This window comes from Colossoma macropomum, unplaced genomic scaffold (genome assembly GCF_904425465.1).
Source record: "Colossoma macropomum unplaced genomic scaffold, Colossoma_macropomum, whole genome shotgun sequence".
NCBI classification, from domain to species: Eukaryota; Metazoa; Chordata; class Actinopteri; order Characiformes; family Serrasalmidae; genus Colossoma; species Colossoma macropomum.
The window spans coordinates 8,727,958-8,754,016 of NW_023494800.1; the positions used below are offsets into that span (position 1 = coordinate 8,727,958).

Genomic DNA, 26,059 nt, shown 5'->3' on the forward strand with positions numbered 1-26,059 from the left:
AGCCCCTCCACTAGAATAAACCCACCCACCAGCCCCTCCACTAGAATAACCACACCCACCAGCCCTCCCAAACTAGAATAACCTATTTGTGGGTGGGTGTCACCCACACTAGAATAACTACACCCACCCTGGCTTTTACTGCCATTTCCATGCCCTCTGCCATCTACAACGTTATTTCACAGTAAACACCATTTTGGACTGAAAGAAGTATAAAGTGCTGTTGTTGGATGCCAGCTGTCCAGTGAGTCATGTTTTCAAGTCCTAGATTCCATAGGCAGTTAAACACCTTAGTTTCTGCTTTTCAGTTTAACTGGTAACATGATGTGCCATCTGGAAGACTGTTTGCAACCCTTTTATGATTGAAGCAGTCAGTTCTTGGCTAACTCTTAAAAAACTTGGCTAACTCTTAGTGATACAGAACTGATATATAGCAGAAGCCTAAGATAAGCACACAGTGATTAGGTGTCTCTGACGGGTTTATATCAGATAGTTCATGTTAAATTCCTGTGGGTTTGCTAAGTCAGTAAACATCATCATCAGCAAACCACCATACACTTACAAAGGAAAACAAGGCTATGAACCTGTTCGTAAACTCTGACCATTCGGAAACATCCTGCCGTATCTTGGTCAGTGGTTGGCCCGTCCACAGCAGTGTGCATGTTCTCTGACTCTGTTTCGAATATATAAGGCTACCGCACAGAGTCCAAACATTCAAGCACTGCCGGCACTATGCACTGTTTGGATTCTCTCCACCCCATTCAAATATATACAAGTAATACCATACATGGTAAATGCAACATACATACATACATACATACATCATCTAAACCGCTTATCCTTCTGGGTTGGGGGTGGGGTGATGGAGCCTATCCCAGGTGTCATTGGGCAGAAGGCAAGATACACCCTGGACAGGTCGCCAGTCCATCGCAGGGCAGGTAAATGCGACATTTATATATAATTTTAATTATGTATAAATAATTATATAATCATATATAAAAATGCATGTTGCATTTTACAGCAGCTGTTACTCCTTTCAATCATCTTTATTTCCAAAATTGATAGAAATGGATATACAGCAGAGTACATTTCAGTATAAACATTTATTGCGTTATGTACAGATTTCTGCATATATATATATATATATATATATATATATATATATATATATATACACACACACACACACAGACATACATATGTACATACCTACATGCATACATACATATGTGTATTATAATGTACACTATTATGTCATTATATATGATATATATATATATATATATATATATATATATATTATATATTTTAACACATAGTGGCAATTTAGGGTTTCTGGTTTCTGCATAAGGTTTCATTTCAATGCTACTCATTGCACAGTGTTCAAAATGGTTTAAAAATGCTGTCTCAGTGCTACATCATGGCTCTATTTAATGCAAGTTCCTGTTTGTGTGCCGCTGACTGTGAAGCGTAGACATGAAACCTTATTTCTGTGAGGTAAAAGCTAACAGAAAAACACACACCACGTTAGTGCGCCATTGTCCTCGGAGGTGCCACCGCCATGAGAAAGTCTGGTTTTGCAAATCCATCCTGCATGCACACTCTCGATAGCTTTGCAGTGGAAGAAAGCCAGGATTTCCTAATTCAGTGAGAATGCGGACTTCTCAACAGATTGATCTGCAACAGGGGACAGTCTATTCTTTAAACGGCCGCTCTGAAAAAAGTAGCTCACGGAAGAGTGTGTTTTTGAGCAACACTCCGAGAGGCTCAGAGTCCACTCTGAACTGCAGTTGGTGTGAGAGAGAAATGATAGAGCGCCTGTGAGTGGGGAAGCGACTGACCATCTGATTAGACCACTGCTCATCACCCTGACAACCGGCAGCATCCATGGACCCTTTCTACCTTGACATCCACATGGGTGAGTCCCTAATGAGGTGCTGGGCCTCAATGAATGGGGAATGGTCACTTCATTTACTGGCAGTTGAATGTTACTTTTTAAAACAATGTGCTGGAGAAAAACAGACCTGATATGTGATTTATTGAAATAATTTATATAACAATGAAATTGTTTAGAGGGTTTTTTACATGCATATAATGTAAATAGTACAATGTGGCTCCAGCTGTGGTGCATCTGCATTGTCTTGGAGTTAAAGGAGGTGTATATTACATAGCTTTCCCAACAGGAAACAAATGTGTACATAGAAAGAGCCAAAATAAATGCTGATATCTGCACAATTATATCTCAGTGATAAATGCTCACTCATATGCAGTCGCATTTCTCAGTGCTGTTGCACAAGCAGATCCGCTTGTTAATATAGAGCAGTGTTTATCTTCAAACTACGCAAATTACTGTAAGTAGCAGTTTAGCGTTTCATGGGAGGACAGCATGATCCTCAGTGTTACTTTTGTTGGCTGGCTCGCAGGCTGAGCTATTTGGCTCGGCTGCCATACTTAGCCCATGGATTTCATCTGTCAGGACAAAAGAGAGGGAGAAAAAAGAGGAGGAAGAAAATGCTAAATTAAATCTAACACATAAATTTGGGTCTGACAGAGGTTTGGCAAGCTGTAGAGGCCTCATACCGCCGGGAAGCGCTCACGTCTTTGTCAAGAGGGGCTTTGGAGTATTGATTTTGCAACAGGGCTGGCACAGGCTGCAGGAATGTAGGCCACTGCTGTTGCAAAAGCCCAAGTGTGTTTTTGTGGGGTGGCTGTGGCTCCACTCCCAACCCCAAGTATCAGATGGACGTGTTTACGCACCATTGTCACCTTACTGGATCTGCTGGGTTACTGGTATAAATAGTTACCTTCATATTGCCTTTTCTATTTTCAGTGCTGAATGAGTATTTTGTCAGGATCTTGTCGTTCGCAGAGGCAAAAATACATGCCCTTTTAACTGGTCCACGGTCCATTTCCATCGAATGAGTGAGATACTGCAGGTGTTGATGGAGACAGAAACGAAAGACCTTTGAAACTCGAGGTGTGAGCAGCTACTCTACATGTGTCATTGTGTCCTTGTCAATCAGCCGGTCTTTTGCATTGCCTGCTGGTTGTGCAGTGGTGCAAAGCATGCAGAGAAAAAAGAAAAACAGTCCCAAAAGTTTAGTAATGTACAAACGCAGTAATCTCTCTGTGTGTGTGTGTGTGTGTCTAAAAAAAAGCTGTATATATCAAGGGTGTCTAAATGTTCATCTTGGGGGGCAAAGTGCAATGTTTGTGGTGGGCCGAGGGAAGAGAACAGTATATGAAGAAGGTTTGAAATTGTGTGTTTGAAAATTGCTTTATAACATTACACCATATTTTGTTGTAGGAAAAGCAAAATGACACCAAAAATGTACATATTCTTTATTCTTTATTTGGATCCCCATTAGCTTACACAAAGCAGTTGCTAGTCTTCCTGGGTTCAATTGCTTACAAGAGTGGTTACAACAAAAATCTTTACTATCATCCTATATGATAAACAAGATAAAATCAAACAGAATTCAGGAATATATCTAATACCTAACAAGAGAACCAGTAACTAGTAAATATATATATATATATATATATATATATATATATATATATATATATATATACACACACATGTATGTGCTACTGTTGGAACAAAACTCCAAAATGATAACTTTAAAAGAGAAGGAAAAAACATACTTTACTTTCAATGTAAGTCAATGCAACCTGACTTTTTCCCATGTAATTTTCAGAAGTAATTTTTTTTGGTCCATTCATCATAAAAATTGCACACAATGTTCAAATTATGTCAAAAACTGAAAGACGACATACATATCTCCAAAAAAGAAACTGTACAAGAGAAGAAAAACAGTTTTTAGTTTTCAGTGCAAGTTCAAGTAACAAGCTTTTATTCTAAGTCAGTTTGGGCTGTTCATATTGGTCCATTTATAACAAAATTTTCACACAATCTACAGGTCAGCTGGCAGTTTCAAATGATGTAAAACAATGAAAAACTACAAAAATGGAGATACAAGGTTTTGCTCCGACAGCGAAGATACAGTACTGTGCACAAGTTGTAGTTTGAAACTATTTATGGGGCAAGAAGTATGTTTTTGTGTGTACAAACAGTTTAACATTACAATAAATACAAATAAACATAGGTGAAGTGTTTATTTCCAGACTGCTGTACATCTATTTGTGACAATGGGATCTAACTGCTCACCATGTGGCCATGAGGGAAACGGATGCAGTCTCTCTTCCTGCTCTAAAATTCAGAGGTATAACTAAATTGCGTCTCCCCTGCGGATTTCAGTAGATTGGCCATACATGTGTATATGTGTACATATGTAAAATATCGCTGTTGTCAGAAGAAAACTTTGTACCTCCAAATTGATAACTTATACACACACGTATATATGTATATATATATATATATACATATATACATATATACACACACATATATATGTATATAATGTATTCTTGGACTGCGCCTTTTTTGAGCCTTTCATTCCACACAGGCCTTTTCTTTCCTTTCTTTCGTTGTACTCCAGACACTTCTGAGCAGCACTGAAAAAAAGATGAAGGATCTATCTTCAATGAGACAAAACCTCACCCTGAGGAAGTGGGAACCTAAGCCACACCCTTGGATTCCATCCGTATATTGACTATGAATAAGTCATGGAAAAAGCGTTTCACTCCTCCCTGCTGCAGCATAACATAGCATCACACCACCATTATTCTTCCTCACTCATTCTTCATTTAACACAATTGGCTTTTATTTCTGGGGCTTTCCCTGTCATTTCACTCTGCCTAAGTTCTTCTGCTGCAGGGTCAAAGAAACATCTGCAGCCATGAGCGATGATCCGTTACAAAAAAAATGACATGGGATTCAACCACTGGGCAGACAGTAACAGAATAAATCTATAAACATTGAGCTCAAGTAGCTTTTTCAAAGATTTGTCATTAGTTTTAGTAGCTTTGTTTTGGAAGCTTTTACAAAATCCCCTTGGTAATCTTTTATTTTAATAAAAAAATGCTCATCTGAACAAATTAAAATAAAAAATGTTATTTTCTCATACTTTTTTAGCACTTTTAGCAAAAATTGTTCTATACAATGCTGGAGTGGGTGATCAAGACAGTCTGGAGAATGGGCAGTAATGTTTTGGGTTACTGTGGCTAACATATAAATGCATGTACACACAAATATGCACAGATAAACTCTAAACATTACAACAAGTCTATATTTGTAGTATTTTAGGAGTTAAAAACCTAAAAAAGTTACATATTTCAATTAAATGCAAAAAAAGAATTTAGTAAGTTAACAACTTTAATGTAACTGAGTGAAAATTAGATACAGTACTTTAGAAATGTACTCAGTATAAGTAAAAGTGTTACCCTTTACACTCAGCAAAGTAAAAATCCATCAAAGTTTAACTTGAGTACATGAAGTAAGTGAGTAAATGTAATTACTCATTGGTTACATACACAGTAATTATTACTAGTAATTATTATTCATTGATGACAGTGTTTAATGTATTTATATACAAACACTGTAGAATGCAGTGAGATGTTAAATTTGGCTTTAAAACTGTAAAACTTTAAAAGAAAATTGTACCAGTAATTTTATGGATGCTTAGATAATTGTTGCAGTGTTGCATATCGCTGCTCTCAGAACAAAAACTTGCATCTCCATTTTTGTTGATTTTCAGTTTTTGGCATGATTTGAAAATACCTCTTGCACTTTATATTGTGTTAAAATTTCATGATGAATGAACCAAAAGAAACGGCCCAAAATGACTTGGAAAAACACTTGGTTCCATTGGCTTACATTAAAAGTGAACTATGTTTTTTCCTTCTCCTGTAAAGTTGTCATTTTGGAGATATGAGGTTTTGTTCTAACAGCAGCAATATAATATTTATCTTTATATTGTTTTTAGTTTCACTTTCAAAGACAGATGATTCCGTCTCTCTCTCTCTCCCTCTCCCTCTCCCTCTCTCTCTCTCTCTACCACTTTCACCACTTCGTCTCCAGACTCTGCTCTATTGATCGTCTAAGTGTGTGACTATAATAAGCTTTGACAGCCCTCTACTCACACTTGCTCTGAAGAAGGCAGTGATCACACAGCCGATATGTGGGCTCAGTAAAGTTCACACCGTCCTGCGTGCATGACTGACCGTTCCATACAGCCGCACAGCAGAAACACACGTTAACACATCACACTGAGCACGGGGACGCTGGGTGCTGCCGGTGTTGCAGTCCTTGTCTGCAGGGTCTTCTGCTCTGTGCCCTGCAATGTGCAATGTTGCGTCACCTGCTCTGATCTGTAGGGATTTGTCACTGTCTTCTACTTAAAGTTCATTATTTGATTTATTCTTTCAACATTTAATATTATTTATTGCCACACAAGAACTTTGTTGGTGTTTAGATCTGGGGCAGTTCTGTGTGTGCATGAGCCCACAAAATGTAATTTGGCAAGCAGTAAAACACAAGAGAAGTCAATAATTGGAAAAAAATTAGTTGGTGGACAATACTGGCTGATGTTGAGGTTCTACAGATTTATGGGTATTTGCAAAAATACTGCTGACAAAGCAGGAATGTTTTAATTGTAACAAACAGGTGCCTCTGATGTGAGAACAACTGTTAGTTCCTGAGCTTTAATACTCTTTTTAATGATTTAATGGTGTCTCAGTCAGATATTAATCTCATGAGTGGCACAACCGTCTAAAGCTGGCAGTATAATTCAAATAAAAATGACATTTTAAAGCAAAACAACATCTTTTTTTGGCCAAAATGATACGCTAAGTCTAAGACCGCAATTGGTCCTTTTTTAATGTGCCATTCTTTCTGAGACCTCCTCCTGACTGCAACTGGTCCACTGCATAAAACAGGCTCACCAACATCTTGAAAACTGGATAATATAGCAATGGACTAGCAACACCACAGCAACCACCTGGGATGTAAAACCAATGGCCTAGCAACATTAGCAACCACCTAGGATACTATCGCAACCATTGGGATAACATAGCGATAGCCTAACAGCATCCTAACAACCTAAAAATCCATAGAACCTCAACATCTGCCAATATTGTTAGACAACAAATTTTTCTAACTATTTGCCTCCTATTGTATTTTATTGCTTGCAACCACCTAGGAAACCATGAAAACCATGCTAGACCATTGCTATGAGTTAGCAACCACCTATGAAACCATTGCAATGGAATAGCAACAACGCAACATCCATTTGGGATAGCAGCAACAGCCTAGCAGCATCCTAGCAACTACCTAGGATACTATAGCAATGGACTAGCAACGCCTTAGCAACCACGTGGAATTCCATAGCAGCTTCTTTATTAAGCATGAATTTTAGCCTTCTATTTAATTTTGTTTCCTGTTGAGGATGTGTTCACTTATTTTACCTAGAAAACCAACCAAATGTAATCTGACTGGGGCGTCCAAATTTTGCATATGCAGGCAATTATGCAAATTAGAAGATCCAATAAAATGCAGCTCTCAGGCTCGTTTTCTCCTGCAGGACCTCTACAGGCGTTTAAACACTGACTGACTTTACAGGCAGATTTACTGCGCTCTTGCTTGGAGGGAGGCTGATTTATACAGTGAATCAGCCTTTAAAGGTTGTGAAAACCTGTTGTTTTTGGTGTGCCATGGTCAGTAAGTGTTGCTTGTGGTGAGGTAGTAAACTGGCAGCGGTGAATAAATGGAGCTGTGTTTCAGGCCAAGGCTAATGAGCTGGCTGAGCAGGATATGTTCATCAAATCTTCAAAAAAAAGTCTAAAAGCTGCATCTCGTCCAGTAGCCCCATTCACATGTACCTGATTTGTAATTACTTCCAAATGTAGTTTGTTTGATCACAGTCCGTTCTCCTCTCGATCTGTGGCAGCACGTAAAGGACGTTCTATTTAAAGAGAGGAAAAAAAAATATTTTAGGAAAGACGGAGAAAAGTGCACGCTTTCAATACAATGGACAAAGCAGTGGAAAGCAATGAAGGCTGTGCTGATTGTATGGCAAAGGCAGTTGCAGTGTTTCCTTTTTTCACTTCTGGTAATGTTCAGTTTGCACACTTCCATTGAGTCCTCTCTCGGCTAAAAGTCTGAGTTAGGATCTTTATTGGGAAAAGAGGCAGTGCTCACCATCAAAGTCATCTAATGGTGTAATTGCTGTCAGAAAATATTAAATAATGAAGAAGATCTTATCTATAATTTTCTCTAAAATCCACACTTGATGCAGTTTTGAAAGCTAGATGGTACTGCAAATTTAATTTTTCTGTGCAGACATCTTCATATTGATCACAGTGAAGTAAGGCCAGGCTCTGCCAAATTTAGGAGTTCATTAATTTTGAAACCAACTTTTAATATCATGTCAGTAATGATTTGCACTTAGAAATAGACTGCATTAACCCAAGTGCAGGAAACTGTTACGAGCGGAAGAGTGAGGACGTCTGCAGCGCTGTGGCCCATTTTCTGACTCGAATTCAAAGTTGTGCTTCTTTTTTAAGCCCAAGAACTCATGTGGCTGTTTAACAGCTAAAAGTAGATTTAGTGTCAGGAATGTGTATAAATATCTGTATGTCTTTCACTTTTTGAGCTGTTACAAATTTATTTTGAATACACTGATCAGGTATAACAGGTGAGGTAAGTCCACCTCCTTGTTTCTACACTCATTGTCCATTTTATCAGCTCCACTTACTATATAGGTGCACGTTGTAGTTCTACAGTTACAGACTGTAGTCCATCTGTTTCTCTGCATACTTTGTTAGCCCCCTTTTACCCTGTTCTTCAGTGATCAGGACTCCCATGGACCCTCACAGAGCAGGTACTATTTGGGTGGTGGATCATTCTCAGCACTACGGTAACACTGATGTGGCAGTGGTGTGTTAGTGTATGTTGTGCTGGTACGAGTGGATCAGACCCAGCAGTGCTGCTGGAGTTTGTGTGTCCACTCACTGTCCACTCTATTAGACACTCCTACCTTGTCAGTCCACCTTGTAGATGTAATGTCAGAAACAGTAGCTCTTCTGTTGCTGCATAGTTTGTGTTAGTCATCCTCTGGTCCTTCATCAGTGGTCACAGGACGCTGTTGGCTGGATATTTTTGGTTGGTGGACTATTTTCAGTCCAGCAGTGACACTGAGGTGTTTAAAAACTCCAGCAGCACTGCTGTGTCTGATCCACTCATACCAGCGCAACATACACTAACACACCACCACCACATCAGTGGTACTGCAGTACTGAGAATGATCCACCATCCAAATAGTATCTGCTCTGTGAGGGTCCATGGGGGTCCTGATCACTGAAGAACAAGGTAAAAGGGGGCTAACAAAGTATACAGAGAAACAGATGGACTACAGTCTGTAACTGTAGAACTACAAAGTGCACCTATATAGTAAGTGGAGCTGATAAAATGGACAATGAGCATAGAAACAAGAAGGTGGTCATAATGTTATGCCTGATCGGTGTATATTGCAATTCAGAAGTTTGGGATCCCAATTCAAAAGCTTGGAATCACTGTATTTATTGAAAAAATGCTGAAACTGCAATAGCAAAATAGGCATTGAATACTTCAAAATAAAAATATATTTTTTTCAGTAGTTTTTTAAAACTTCCTTTTTGCTTGAACCAGACACCAGATATCTTCTTTTTGTGTAACCAGTGGCCCATAGATCGTTTTTGGGGGAAGGGGGCTGAATCGTGGGCTGAATAGGACTGTGTCATATGCTGGACTTGGCCCGCGGGCCTTGTGTTTGACATATGGGGTCTAGACAGTCCATCTACGGAAACTAAGCTGGAAAAACAGCCCATTTTGAATGAACTGTTTCTCTAATGTAATGAAAACTAATGCATTTACATACACCACATATTCAGCCTACAGTAGGTTAGCCCCACCCTTTCACACTGAAGTTACAAGGAGTGTTTCAGCCCATACTGCTTCTTGAATGAGGCCCAGACAATCAGAACAAAGCTCATTTACATATGTCAGCCATAAAGACAGAGTAACAAAAACAGCCTGTTGAATTCTAAGGGATGAAGAGAAGTTGGAAAATGGTCATGCAAATATGAATTTGTTCTGTTTTTGATACATTAAAACACATAAACGCAATTATGTCCCAACAAGTGGACCTCTGGGGGAAAAAAATAAATTTGAGAAAAATGTAGGTCAAAATTTTAAGTAATTTGTCCAATGCTGTAAATGATTTCATAGGAATAAGTAAAGATGATTTGTCAGAAAATTACAGTACATAGATCATAACAGTGTAGGATCATGTAATAACATCTCGTAGACCTGTTTGGTGGTGTCGTGTTTTTGGTATGTAAATACACATTACACAGTGATTCCAAGGTAAATGATAATGTATATTTCCCTCAGTGCTGATCCAGGACAAAATCCAGGACATTTATTTGTCTGACGGTGTAATTATCTGAAAACTATCTGCTATGGCTGTGTGGGCTTTCAAGGGTTAGATTATGATACACCATGACCTGATCATGTTTCATTCAATCCAAACACTTTGAATCTGGTCAAGGAACCGGACACTGGGAAGGTTCTGTAAGGCTGTAAATACTTAAACATTGAAAAGGACATTCAATTATAGTTCCACTGGTCCACTGTAAAGGAAATGCATTGAATTCCTAAAACATCCCTGTGGGCTTTTCTGGCCCAATAGATACAGTTACTAGAAAACATGGACTTTCTTACAATTACAATTGTGTATCCAGTTCCACTCTGTTTTAGGCTTAAGTTGTAATGTAGTACCACTATACTATACATAACTAATACTAAGGAATGCAGTTCTAATGATAGTTCATAACACTGTCAAAAATGATTCAGACTTAAAAAGTAAGCAACCTTCTTGCCTTAAAGTCAACCTGAAATCAAAATGGACCTTTCTTATGCCCTTGGTCACTTTAAGCACAATTTGTCATGTCATATCATTCAAAAGACAAAATTCTTGTTTCTCTGTAACCTTTGATTGACGTGTGGTGACTTTTACCCATCTCTCAATGCCAACTGATGTCTGGTTGAGTCACTGTCCTCCAGCAGCAGGGAAAAAATTACTAGCTAATAATATCTTAGGATGTTTTCCCTCCCCCCTCCCACCGCCGTGAGCAGTCATCAAATGAAAAACACCCATCATCACCTCAGCTCCCAGCTGCACATACATGCCACTCCAGTTGGTCAGCTTGCTCCAGATGACCTCATCATTTGATTTACTCCCACATGTTCACTTTCAGTTTTTGGACCAGTCATAAAAATAATCAATTAACTATAAGTTGTTTCAGTTACTTTACACTGGCAACCATGGTCATTAAGTTACCCATAGTTAGTCCCACAATGGAGAAATTCACCTCCGCATTTAACCCGTCTGTGCAGTAAAACACCCACATACAGACTAATGAATGCACACAGTAGAGGGGAATGAGCCCTGAGCACACATGCAGCACTATCCACTATCCAGGGGCAGTTGGGGGTAAGGTCCTCCCCGTATGGGTATCAAACCCTGGTCCTCCGCATGACAGGCAGAGATACTGTCCACTATACTAATGAGGACAACATGTCATGAAAACATGAGTGAGGTAGTCCAAATATCTGGTAGCATTTGCATTGTTTTCTAAAGTTTTCTGTCACCCGACACTGCGATGCTGTGAGGCAGGCCAGCTGATGACGGTAACGTCCGTCTCTTTCTCACGCATTAGGTAATTACACTGGTACACAGCTTTATTTACAGATCCTGGCTTCTTTTTTCTGGAAGTGTTTTCTGTTGCTTTTGTGTAGAATGTGTAAAAAAAGCTTAAGCAACACAGATACAAAAAATGCTAGCCAGCCAAACGACGCTTAGCCCACATCTATGTCTTAAAAAGACTTAAAATCAATCCTTCTAAAATTAATGAATCATGTTTCAGAAGATACATATCAAAATGTTGTACTACTTCATTTTTGACATTGTTTATCCTTATTTTTTTATCTTCGGCTTTTCTGCAAAACAGATTGATGATGGTGAATGTCAAGTCTAACTCCGCATTTGTTCCGGAACGCCCGCTTTTCATATTCCAGTCAAAACCTTAAGAATAAAATCATGTCCTACTCACAGTTATATCCCACCTGGGTTTCCTGTTTCACTTGAAAATACATCACATTGAGGAAAAAATTTATCTGATCGAATTGATTTCTTATCATGTTGACTTGTTGAGTCATTGACCTTAATAATACATTAACAGATGTAATTGTAAATTGTTGTTATTGTAAAACGCAGATGATTATTCTGTTAGCTCACTATTAAAAGTTCAAGGACCTTAAAATGTTAAGCAAACCAGGCTACTAACTTTTTCGGTTAAAACATTGAATAATTTTTATAGTATAGCACTACTACGTAGGATGGTAGCATGCGGTTTTAGACGCAGCCCTAGTTCAGCAAAGCATTATGTATTCCAAATAATGAATGCTTAAAAACTGCAGGTTTCTTAGTAACCTTTTACTTTTATTTCTGATGGGCCAGTTCGTTTAAAAAGCGCACTATTTTTTGCACAAGAATTCTTTGTCTTTCATGTGCTTATGAGGGTGTGGGCCTGGATTCATGCATATAGCAGAAAAAATCATGAAAAATAGCAGAATTGCCCAAGCCTTGCAAAACTGAACATATTATTGTGAAAACAAGCTTAGTTAGACTTGCATATGTCTAGCAGGACATGCATTGTTAAAATGGGAGCACTAACATATGTGTTTGTACAAGCCTGTCCAGTGTGGCTCTGTGAAAAGATTTACCATTGCTGAGAATTAGTCAGAACAGGCCAACTCACTGAAGAAAGAGTCTTACAGTATGCCACTAATGCAGTGGAAGCTGGAGACAAAAGCTAAGCACATGTTTCAGTGATGCATGAGATAAATTGGATTACTTAATCTGCTCTCTTATGTGCATAATTTTGTATTAAGCGCAATAAAACATCCCCATGAAATTTGGACAGTTGTTTCATTTGACGGTCCATAGCTGCACATGCTCTTACTCATGAGAAAGGTACTCTTACAGTGTGTGTTTGTATTTATTTTGAAATATCTATGAACCTCCTGGTGCTCCCAGTTGGCTATTTAATAAGAGCTCGCTTTGCTAATGTGTCCTCAGCAGCACTCTGATGCAATGATAGCCAAAGACATTTCTGTTTTCTATCACTTCACTCATAGTGAGAGCTGGTAAGTCCAGTTAATATGAAAAGCAGCCAGTGATCAGGGCCTTCAGTCACCCCTGGGAGTGCACAGTGAGGCCCCTCAGGACACTGAGTAAGCACGTCCATGCATTCGGCCTAACACAACTCGTGTGATAAATCAGAAGCACACTTATCACTTTATCAGCTTGTGTGATCTGGGGATAAAGCACTGAATTTAAGCCACTGTATGAGATACAGTGCAGTTCAGACAGTAAAGCTAGAGATAGAGAAGTTTCAGTTTGAAGGGGTTTGTGGGGGGGCAGTGTTTTACACAAAGATTTTTTTTATTAAATAAGTCGATTTGAGAGGATAGGTACACTGTTATTGCCTGAATTTTACAATATTTAACATGTATTCATATGAATCTTTTTATTGTGAAATTCACTCATCATATCTGTCACATATTTTCTGTGACAACACAGCAAATTACTGGGAGGTTCCCAATGAGCTGTACCGCACAGTATTATTGGATGTGATAGCCTCTAAAAATTAAAAAGGTGTGAAAATATATACATAAAATATACTTGAAATATTTTAATGTTGGAAAATTATTTATTTGGTTTGCCAAATATGAGTTTATGGTTTATACAAATCATAAGCAAATCATAAATGTAATGAAATGAAACTATCTGTAGAATATGTATCTGCATTTAAAAATACTTACTTGAGATATTTTGTGCATATACAGTACAAACATGGTGAATAAATGTGCACATTGACATTGTTTTTTATTATTTATTTTATTTTATTTTATTTTTCTATTTATTCTGTTCTACTCTATTTAAATTATATCTATTTATCTCGAAAAATGAATAGTCATTTTTTCATATGTAAATTTACAGTAACTGGCTGCTGACCCACATTACTTTTACAGTTGTTCTGTAAAAATACAGAAGATTACTGTATTTTAATCAGAGCTTATTACTGTAAGTGTAAGTGAAGAATAGAGCTACATCACAGTAATCTTGTGGTGCAGGTGACTTTTAAGTCACAGCATAAAGTTACCCCCCATGTTTTGCTGATTTTCTAAGTGAAAATAGTTTAAAAATCCTCTACAGAGAACACAATTAAATATGACATTTTTTGCTAATGTTGTAATGTAGTGTACTATTTCTATTTATTCTCTGATCGTAACATTGGAAAAAGTGGAACATAAAGTAGCCTGAGCATTTTATTTTTTATGTTTAATTTTTGTCAATATGTTCAACTCAACATGAAGACATGTCAAAATTTAATCATTAAGATAAACATTTCACAACTGCGTGAAATTTCAAAACATTTCCACACATGCAAACTCATAAGCAGTGAAAAGTGGCATAAGTTCAGAAACCAAGCACTTGCACATGGTCCAAAGGCCTTTAACATTTAGCTTAAAAGATTTTAGTTTTAAAATTTCATTAATTTAATCAATTTAATTTTAAATGAAAAAGGAGGCATTATGGTGCATTCATATTGAAGAAACAGGTAAATGCTATAGAACAGAGGGGACCAATCCTGGTCCTGCAGATCCACCACCTTGGAGAGTTCAGATCCAACACTCCTGTGTCTGATCTTCAGACGCCTCTGAAGGCATCTATTAATTGGATCAAGTGTGTTATATGAAGGCTAGAGCTAAACTCTGCAAAACTCCCTCTGTTTACAGCAGTTACCTGTTTCCTTATATGAATTCACCATAATACATAATAACCTATTGCTTACCATACCAACATCACTGTGTATGAAATATGGCAAACATCTCTTTTTAAGGTCCCTCCTCAACTAAATAGAGGTCATTCTAAAAGCTCACTTCTGTTTGTGTTCTATCTGCTGAAAGGCCAGTACAGCACCATAAGTCATGAAGTGCTTGGACCCCTAAGATTGCCACTTGTGATGTAATTTGCAGATGATTGCTTAGCTCTCATAGGGAGTGCAGTCCACAGAATTTAACGTGTTCTACAACAATTTCAGACAAAAACAAAGTGATATCTGATTGTCGTGGTTGCAAACAATGATCACTGACTCATACTGGCCTTTTTGCACCCACCATTCCAAAGCTATTAAAGATTGATATCATATTTGTGAAAATGAAACTAGCTGCTCAAGAAACATCTACTGCACAGAAAGGGTTTCATTTAGCAGTAACACCAAAGCACTGTTTTCCAGTAAATTCAGCTAAGTTAATATTATGCAGCAGCACCATTAAAATTCTTTCAATATACACAATTCATGTGGGTAGCATATTCACCATTCAAATTGAGGAATTTCACTGAAGGGCAACAAGTTTATCAGTGATGTGACTGGAGGTTATGAGTGTCTGGAGGGGGGGCACTCAGATTTATGGAGGCCAATCAGATTTCTTTCTGGAGCCAGGCCTCTGTGGCCCTGCTCCTAGATGTCCTTAGGTTTGGACCAATATTTCAGGCCTAATCAAAGCTCTAATTGTGATACATATTGTGGATTGTGATTATATTGTTGCCCTAAATATAAAGTCTCACTGCTATAGAGTGTGCTGGGCTGAGTTCACCTCAGAGCACACACATGCAGGGTGTTCAGAGGCCTCAGATGAGGCTGAAGGCTGGAGAAGTCCCAGGCCATGATGGACGTAAAGCAGCCAAGTCTGGCTGGGAAGGGTAAATCGATCCTAACTGCCTGAGATCAATAGCAATAATTGTGACACTCTTGTTTGGCCCTGACCTAACACAGACAGATGAGCAGAGACAGAGAGTTCTCCACACGAACACTGGACGTGTCGCCTGCTAACAGGAATGGGTTACACACCTGCAGAAGGCTTTAAAAGTTTATTAATGGGTTATTGGCCCCCGTGGTTGCTTGAAAATGTTCTGGTTTGTTATATGAATCATTCAAACTGGTTCAAAGTTAGAGTTCAAAACCCATTTAGGACTTTTAACTGATTTGGACTTTAGACTAAAATCCTCTTGCTTTGAATGAAGCTATACCTTAATTATGTTTATCTTATTAAAATCAATGATTGAACACTTAATTTTTTCTACGAAAACAAGCATAATTTACTAAATGTTTAGGTAGTGACTGTTTTGGAAGTGACAATTTTAACTCATTTTGAGCAGAACTCAAAAATACTAGCCAGTACATGGCTCAAAAAACACTCTACATGTTTTTTTAAATGTGTGTTTTACATCAAAATCTTAATGCAAAACTATTGCAAAACAATCTCAGATGTCCCTCCGATGTCTCAGGCATCAGGCAAAGTATTCCTAACCATTTCATGTAACAGTTTTCTATGAGGTTCCTTTAAACCTACTCAGATGTCTGGTTTCTTTGAGCAATCAGTGAAATTCCTCTTTAACCAGTAATTTCAACACTTTTTTCTACAAAATGGAAAAAACAATGTGGAAAAAATGTTTGCAGCAACAACTTTTCCTTCCGCTCCTCATACACCCTTAACAGTCACACTGTGCTGATGACAGACATAAAGGGTTGTTTCCTTAATTCATTCCTCAAAACAAACCTCATATTTCCAAAATGGTAACTTCCCAACACAATGAGAAAAATAAGCATAATTTAATATCTAATGCACTGTAACAAAAGTGAGGAAGTCACTTTGGATGATTTCTATTGGTGATTATATTGATGTTTAATTGTTCACATAATTCAAAGGACAGTTTACATTTTTAAATGGTGTAAAAATAAGTTAGAAAAAAAACAGAAATGTTTACAAGGTTTTGATAAGATAAGGACATCCTGAAAGTGTTGGCTGTAGTAATATAAACAATGTCTACATTACCTTTCCGTATAACAAATTTCTTCTTTTTATGTGCACAAGATCTGTAGAAGCATCTGAAACTTCTAGAAGCATCTGTACTGGTACTGAGATACTATCCTGGGTATTACTCATGGGGAAACCTCCAGGCCCTTTCAGGCCTTTAGACAAGGCCTGATCATTTCTGGCAACTTAAAATATATGTCTGCAATGTTCAATTCATTTTATTAATAATAATATTGTAGTAAAGAGTATGTCCCAACAGAAAACTGTCCACTGTTTTTTTTTTTTCTGTGATATATAGGTACAGTTATATGCAAAGGTTTGTGCGTCCCTGGTTAAATTATATGTTGTTTTTCTGAAGGAAAACACTTCTGCACATTTTAATGTACAATTACTGTTAATTTACTGAATTCAACATATTGGGAAAAAAGTCTCCTTTCGAATGTGTTAAACTCAGCTAAAAAATATACATATTTAAGTGTGTTCTCTGTAGAGGGTGTGTTATATTTTTAAAATCAATCTAACACAATTTGACTAGGGGTGTTCAAACTTTTGCATATGACTATAGATACAGCCAAGCTAATTCTCCCATTGGTCAGACAGAAGGCCTTACATGTTAGATCTACTACCAACATATTAGGAGGCAAAAAAAAGTAGTAGTGACATTGGAATTCCCTGATGATTCTAGGCTTTCTGGAAATCACATGGCTTTGCTGTATTCTAACCAAGTTTCAATTTGAAACAGAAGCGGTTGCTGGGCCAGCACTTTTTGCTGAAAGAGATTGTACAACTGCTACATACAAGGTAAAATATATTTCATGTCTTTTGCAGGTTTCAAATAAAAATGTAGAATGTCTTTTACAAGCGTCATATGTCTCTGATTAATCTAGAATGGTGAAAAACGGCATTAAGCACTAACATTAGCTTAGAGATAATGCACTATTAGAAATCCCATAGAGGTGCTAGCAAAATTAGTGTTACTGCAGAAGTGTTTTTTTTTGTTTTGTTTTTTGAGCTTAATCTGAAGGCCCGTCTCTAATAGTTATGGTTCGCGACTGGTGTGATGAACGTCTAGGGGTAGGGTATCCCAACATTTGTTGAGGTAGAGGGGTAGGGCAAAGTGTTAGGGCTATATGGCCCTCCAAACGGAGGTTTTTCAGAGTCACATTTAAAATAGAGCGATATGAGAAAAAAAAACGCAAGATGGCTGAGCAAGCCACCAGAGAAACCCACAAATGTGAATATTTTCCCCATTAAAAAATTACAATAACCATTGTATTATCTTAGTTTAATGTAGTTTCAATGTACTATGGTCCTTTTCTTCATAACAGGCATTAAAATTACTACTCGAATGCTGATATCTCATTAGCTAGCTAGCTAAATTTCCTGTTCCACCTTAAATGGCGCAGCAGTTACATTCTGGCACCTCAGGCATCACTACTGCTGCTCCACTTAAGGTGAAACAGGAAAGTTCAAACAAGAAACTGGCGAATAGCTGACTTTAGCTTCATGTCACCGAAGAATTAGGGGTGGGCAATAATAAACAACTGTCATGCCCCCCCTCTTTGAAGGCATATGGTGCCCTAAATGTAACTAAAGCCCAGCAGTGAGGAGCTGAACCCTCCTCTGCTATCACTGCAGACTGGTAGGGTCGCCTACTGAGCACTGCTAACAGCCTGTTAATGAAGTAATGTTCTTTTTTATTTGAGGGTCCCATTTCGTAGAGGAAGATTTCAACCATTACCTCTTGTAATTCAGTGCCAAGGGGAAGAAGTAGGGGTAAAAATAAGAAATGGGATTGGTCCTTAGGATCAGACTGACAGAAAAACAGTGGCTCACGTGTTTTGTGCTCTGCTGATAATGGACCATATGTGCCGGAGAGTATGAAGTTCCACAGACTTGAATTAACTGAGTGAAAGTGTTTCATTTGCTTGCTTTTTGCTCATTTTTCCATTTCCTCTTTTCGTTTTTCATCGTCTCCATGCTTGGAGAAAATGTTCACTGGAAAATGATGCAGGTACATCTACGATAGTACTGAGAGATTTAAAGCTTTCACTTTGATTCTCCTTCTCCACTGATGTGATTAGTCATTTCTCCCTAATTAATCTAACAACCAGGCTTTGTGTCAACCTGACCAGATCCTGGAGAATCTTCATTCAGTTTGACGTTACGATGCTGCAGACGGTGCGGTGTTGTCTCAGGATGGAGCTGCAGAGAGGAGAGAGAGGCTGCCCATGGGGCAGAGTGTTAGATGACTGGCACAGAAGCGACATGCTGATACTGATCCTGCGTTCAGTGTCGTCGGTCACTGCAAATAGTGTCCTCTCTTGTTGGTGTAGCAGACATGTTGCCATCATTGTTTGTTGTGCCTGGCGTGAGTGTGTTTTTCATTAGAGCTTTTGATCCGTATTCAGAGGAAATGAGTCCCCTGAAGAACTTGAGTAGCCCTCTGTGCTTTATGTACTTAAACAAAGAAATGAACTGGAGCGGGCCTCTGGAGCCTGCCAAACGGTCTCTGTTTGTTCATTATAAGACAATCCAGGGCAGCTGTGACAAATTCTGACCATGAAGGATCAGTTGAAGGAAGACTGGTAGACACTTCATTCTTGGACTGAGATGAAGCATGTCCTTTCATGTTTCATGTGCTGCAGCACTGAGATGGAGGCTATACGCTAATGCTGAAAGCCCACATCACTCGATCTCACTTCTGATTTCCTGAGCGCTGTCATTTGCCCACCACAGTGAAGATACTGTGGCCTCGTGCACTTTACAACAATTCACGACACACTTGAAGATGGCATGATGGAAAAAAATAGAGAAAAAGGAAATGCACATGCGGTTACAGAACATGTTTGTGTGATGAGTATTCTTCCTCTCAAGTCTGGTCGCAACGGCTGTTTGGAAAGTACATTAAAAATTGCACAAAATGCAGCTATAAAACAGCTCTGGCTCTGAAAACTGACTGAAGTTGTTGTGAAAGATTAGGTGTATTAGATGATCAAACACAGTAACTGAACTCCACAGTAACATGCCTATTATGTATGGAATAATCTTTGATGGTTATGTTATTAATGAGCTACAATGCTTGGCGGAAGAATTGGTTAATGCGTTATTAATAATAAACTAAGTTATTTGTGGAACATTGGTGTGCAGTTACTGTAACATATGACTGCTTGTGGATTATTGCTTTAACGGGAAATTCAACCTATTTTTCATCTCTGCATAATTAAATTGTTAATATGTAAACAAACCCATTCAGGGTGGTTTGGTGTGAAATACGCCGTTCTAGATAAGCTCACAGTGGTGGTGATAGGAACCAGACATTTGAAAAGTGTAATGTTCTCTCACATAATTACATAGAAAGTTCAAAACTATGTTGCTTGATGTCTGAGACATTAAAGTAGTTTATAGGAAGGATTTGGCCTAAAACATATTTTTAAATATAATCGTGGAAGAGTTGTGTGCGCAGGGTGTTATAAGGTAAAATAGTACACAAAAATACACTTTTTAAATTGATATTAAAACTCAGACGTCACATATAGGTTCCCTGGTCACTTTGAATAGTAAATAAAATGGCTATATTTCTGCATACAAGTTGCAACTCCTGGTTCCTATCACCTCCACTGTAAAGAAAGCAGAGTCTGTAAGTTTCTCTACAAATGAATTCACATCAAACCACTCTGAATGACTTTTCAGGTGTATTGAATGATTGAAATGACTAAAACGATTGAAACGTCAATGGAATTCCCCTTCAACAAACTACAATGCTCTGCAGAAGAACAGGCTTTTGTGACTATTATTAATAATAAATGCACATATCTATTAAACATTAGTGCATGTTATCATATTGTATTTTGTTACCATTTTATGAAAGCAATAAGCTGCTAGGTCATAGTATAGCTAGGTATGCAAGTTTGGGCAGCTTGGTCACTGATATTTGCAAAATGCCATATTCAGGTCTGCTCCTTGTAGAGCAGGGGTGTCAAACACAACCACTAAAAGGGCCATATTAAAAAGTCTTAACAAATAGATGGGCCAGCTGTGCTTTTATTTTATTTTTACTTAACACATTTGACACATGGGTTGTAGAGGATATGTTAACTTATTTTTACACCCACAAAAATCAATAAAACATAATTTGACCGGAGGTTCAAACTTTTAATTCGGACAGTAAATTATAGTAATTTTCATAGCTTTAATCAGTGTTGTTCTGTTGTTTTATTGTTTCACTTGACAAAAAAATTTCCATAAGCAGTGCCATCACTATGCCAGTGCTGGGTGAATTGTGGCTTGGACAGGGTTTACAACTGGCTGCAAGTTTGATTGGGTATCAGCATGCTCCCCTTTCCCTGGCCCCCTGTCCTCCCTGTCCTCGTAGCCTTGCCCCAGTGGCAGTGGAAAAGGCAGGACATTCGAGAAGGCCTTATAGAGTTCCGCCTCAGCTCTCTCAGGTGAGCTGGACTGGATCTGTTTACTGCGCGGACAGCTGCCACGGGGAAATGATCCGCAGCTTTAAAGTTCAGCTCCACGTTAGACTATGGTTACATGGAGAGGTGTTGGGTTTTTTTTTCCTCATCTTTATTTTTTTGAGGTGGGGGGCAGTAAACCCCCAGCTGAGGGTTCAGAGAGAGGTCCCGCAGCTGTGTTTCTCTGGGGAGGTGGTGGTGGCGGTGGAGGGGAATGGGGATTCTGGGAAAGCAGATGGGATGTAGACATGTAGTGGCGGGCAGCAGCCCTCTTTGGTTAGCGCATGCTTTCTCCATCTTCAGTTTCTTTTTGCCTTAATCCATGCCGACAATAAGCCACCCCTAACTTTTTCCAGAATTGTGAGGATGGAAAGATGTTCTCCTCTGAATTGAAAGCCATGTTCTTGTGCAATCCAATAAATCTTTGGCGTCCTGATGCAGGCTGATGTTTTAATGTTGCCTATGTTCAACTGCATGATTGTGTGAGTGTGTGTGTGCATTGGGGGGGGCTTATCTTCATAAAACTGCCTCTGTGGTCTGTAGGGTAGAGTTTCACCAAAAGAAGTTCGACACAAAAACTTCATGAGAAGTGGAAAATAAGTTTCAGAGGGGAATAGACGTTGCTAAAGGAGAGTCTCTCTTTCTGTGAGACTTTCCGTGTACTTTTAGCAAGCTGAAGCACTTCCCTTACAGGGCGTTCCAAGCAAAATCTAAAGAGGCATCACGTTAAAGCGCTGAAAGTAAACTCGCCTAGTGTCCTTGAAACAGGAGCTCGTGCGTTTTGTTGAAGGATGTGTCTCACAGTTGAAGACGTCTCTTGGGTTGATGATGTCTTCTTCCTGGAAAAGTTTTAGTGCTGCCTCAGAATGGCAAGTAGAGAAGTCTGATTTACAGATAAGAGCTGTTACCTCTATTTTTGCTCAATGCATGTAGAGGGTGGACAAAATAACAGAAACATAGCAAGAGAACAGATTATGAAGAGACAATTTTAAATGCATGTGACTCGTATTTAATTGTATGGCAATAAGCAGTGAAACAACACTGTCCGAATGACAGAAACCACCCTTCATTTATTTAATTTCCAGTCAAAATAGCCAATAAGAATCAGTTCATTTTTCAGGAGGTATTTCTGAGAAGATCAGATATATTAGATGGTAGACCACCAAAACGGTCAATGTCAGATAAAGCTTTCATGTTTAAGAAGAAAATCAAGCTCCACTCTTGCTTCAGATCTAAAACAATCCACAGATGTTTCTGTCCAAACTTCCACTGTGAGAAGACAACTCAGCTCTATGGGTCTGAAAGGATGTGTAGCTGCCAGGAACCCTTACTGTGAAAAAAAACAGACTAAAATGAAGAAATCATTTCAAATCAAAGATTTGGTGTTCTCAGATCAGTGGACTGACCACCTCAGAGTCCAGACCTCAACATTGGTGAATGTGTTTAGGACTACTTGAACCAACTTCTAAGACTGAACTTTTAAGGTCTTTAAGAGAAATGTGAACAAATTTCCAGCAGATTTCTTTGAAAAAAATGAAAGCAAGTCACTGGAGAAGAATGGAATCTGTAATAAATAAAGAAAAGAGTGTAGACACAATATACAAAATAATCATTTCATATTGTATTTACTTATTGAGCCTTCTGTATCGTTTTCCATTAAATACATGTTTTCTGTTTTTTTTCCTGAGGCTAAAACATAAATAACTCATACATAATGGCCATTTTAACTGGAACATAGAATAAACGAAAAGGTTGGTCTCTGACTTCTGCGCAGTACTGTGAGTACACAGTTAGAAATAAAGCTACTGAGCAGCTACATTTTTTGTTCATCAAGGTACAAAAAATGTAAATGTACCCTCAAAGGTACAACAGTGGTTTTAACATCTAATCGTGTACCTTAAATAAGTTTTTCCAGGTGAAAAGTATGTATTTGTACCTTTTCATAACCTCATGTTTTAAAACAGAACAATAAAATAAAAAGCCTAGAGATGAGAAGGGGTGTGTGGAGTCAGTACAACTTAGAAAATATGATTTCAATGGATTATGGTACAATTATGTTCCCTGATGAAAGGTACTGAGATGTACCCTTGAGGGAACCACCCCAGTGACAGTTTCATACCTTTATTTCTGAGAGTGTACAGAACACAACACGACTACCCGCATACAAAATAAGACGAACAGTGATCTCAACAGCTACTAAAATAATTTAATGTGTTAAGGGTAACAGCTCTCGAAAGTCATGACAGCTCGACCAAATGTAGGCAAACTGAAGAAGTGGTTTCAGGTCGAAGCTCACTGGCAGGAAGAGTCGGACACCTAACAGTAAAGCGGATAAACACCATTAACCTCATATATTATCACTACCTTGAATCAGCACTTCACCGTGACCTACACTCAACTGGAATTTATGGCAGTCCTACTGTTTGGAAACCACATGTTTCTAAGGTTCTAGCACAGAGATGCATATGATATAAAGAGCCCTGAGCAATGGAAAAAAGTAATATGGCCTGATGAGTCATCTTTCACTGTGTTTTTCCTAGTAGTGTTTATTTTTGTTGAAAGCCAAATGATGCCTTCAACCCACAATGCCTGTTGCTAACCTTTAAAGCCCTCGTCATGGTTTCAAATGTTTAACATTTTGTTTTAATAGTAAAGATATGCCACAGTGAGCAATGATGCTAGAGATGACACACGCAGCAGGCAGGATTGGTGTGGTTCAGCCCTATATGATTGATTTTGAAACAAGCAAACATTTCCAACACCGCAGGAAAAGAGACCCCTTCGCTCTTTTGACTGCTCTCTGAATGATTAGTAAAAAGGTGTGAAATGGGGAAAAAGCTGTCTAATGTTCAGCTTAGACGACTAAATACATTTTGCAGCTAATGCTGGAGAACTTGTCATCTTAAGATGGGTAGATCACAGACATATTGTGTCTGATATTTGAATCCTGCCACACAGCAGAGTTAGTTTTAACACAGTAGTAACAATGAATCCATTTCCTCCGACAAAATATTTAAAAGAATAAATGTTTTGGAAGTTTTTTTTCTGTATCAATTTGTTGAAGGTGTGCTAAAGATATCATGTATCCTGTATCCTGTCTATAAACACACTATTTCAAAATAGAATCATATTGAATTAAATGTGTTTGCATTAATTTGCTACCTCTTTGTGCGGTAGGTTGTAACATTTGCACTCACTCCACTTTCAGGTTAATTTTTTGTAGATATAAGTTGCTGGAAACCAGTCTGCAGAGATGTGTAGATTTCTTGTTGGAAAGGGGAAAAAAATCATATTAAATCACTTTCAAATTTGAAGTTAAATTATATGTCATTACATGTTAAATTGCATGTATTCAGAATACAGAAATGATAAAGAATGATAAAAAAGCAGTGGTTAGAAAACCAGTGGTTAGATACCTATTTCAAGTTTAAGGAGTTGCCTTTAAAAAACTTACCCACCAAATAAAAAATATACAATAGCTAATAGGAACACCACCAATGCTTTCTTATCAACTACTGTAAAATCAGAGGACAGCATGTAGCAAACATTAGTCAGACTCTAAAGAGGAACTTCAGAAGTTCCTGCTAAAGCCTGAGTGGACTGATAAATCCACACGATGAGTCAGTTATTTATCTCAGTGTTACTGAGCTCTTTTGAGGGATGATGAAACGGAGCAGTGTGCTCAGGAGTTCATGAGTGAAGCTTAGTGTCAATGTTGTACTGCTTGAAGTGTTCATTCAAGTGATAAGCAAGTTAAGCAGTACCAGCGAGGAGTAGTGTGAAATTAATAAAAGTTATTTTAAGCCAAGGTGGCACGGTGGCGCAGTGGGTAGCGCTGTCGCCTCACAGCAAGAATAGCCTGGGTTCGAATCCCGGCTGGGCGGCCAGGGTCGTTTCTGTGTGGAGTGTGCATGTTCTCCCTGTGTCTGCGTCTGTTTCCTCCCACAGTCCAAAAACATGCAGTCAGGCCAATTGGACGTGCTAAATTGTGAATGTGTATGTCTGTCTGCCCTGTGATGTACTGGCGACCTCTCCAGGGTGTATCCTGCCTTCTGCCCAATGACAGCTGGGATAGGCTCCAGCACCCCACCATGACCCAGAAGGATAAGCGGTTTTGATGATGTATGTATGTATTTTAAGACAGTTTAAGATGGTAGTATTGAGTATCAGTACTCAGCCATCACTACCTTTTCTCATAGGTGTATATAAGGTGTTTCTGTTATTTTGCCCACATAGAAGAACATATCAGAATAACTAAACGCTATTTTTCACCTCATATGTTCTTCAGAATAAAGCTGGGCTGGTGAAACAAAAGCCACTTCCTGTGGTTTCTGTTTCGTTTCGATTTTGCTAGATTATCTACACTAGATAATACTGTAGGACACGTGTATTTGACTTCTCAATCACCTTGCCTATTCTTGTCTCTCCTCGTTAGGATGTTCCAGTTACCTCACACTGCATAAATATTTGTTCAACATAACTATGGCCCTATTCAGCCGATACCGCGACTGTAACCCAAGCGCGCGGCCCTCGCGTTTCTCCCGGCTGCCGGCCAGGTAACTGTACCCAAGCTTGCATGGTCATTATTGATGGCAAAGTAACTGTTGCAGATACAAACCAATTACTCAGTCGTTAATCTTTGATGAGGAGCTCTACAAATAAGCCGCCTTTCGCTTATCAACTTCCCCTGCAGCCGCTGCTCACTTTCGCT

At 38.5% G+C, this 26,059-nt stretch overlaps 1 protein-coding gene across 1 annotated transcript in view; it reads left to right on the forward strand.

Annotated features, from left to right (window-relative positions):
• The first annotated feature begins 1,571 nt into the window (after positions 1 to 1,571).
• Positions 1,572 to 26,059, forward strand: part of rxraa (retinoid X receptor, alpha a) — a 258,853-nt gene continuing 234,365 nt past the window's right edge. Inside the window, exon 1 of the mRNA XM_036588001.1 lies at positions 1,572 to 1,915. Within this exon, the coding sequence (XP_036443894.1) occupies positions 1,885 to 1,915 (31 nt within the window). The 5' untranslated portion in view covers positions 1,572 to 1,884. The remainder of the gene's footprint in view (positions 1,916 to 26,059) is intronic.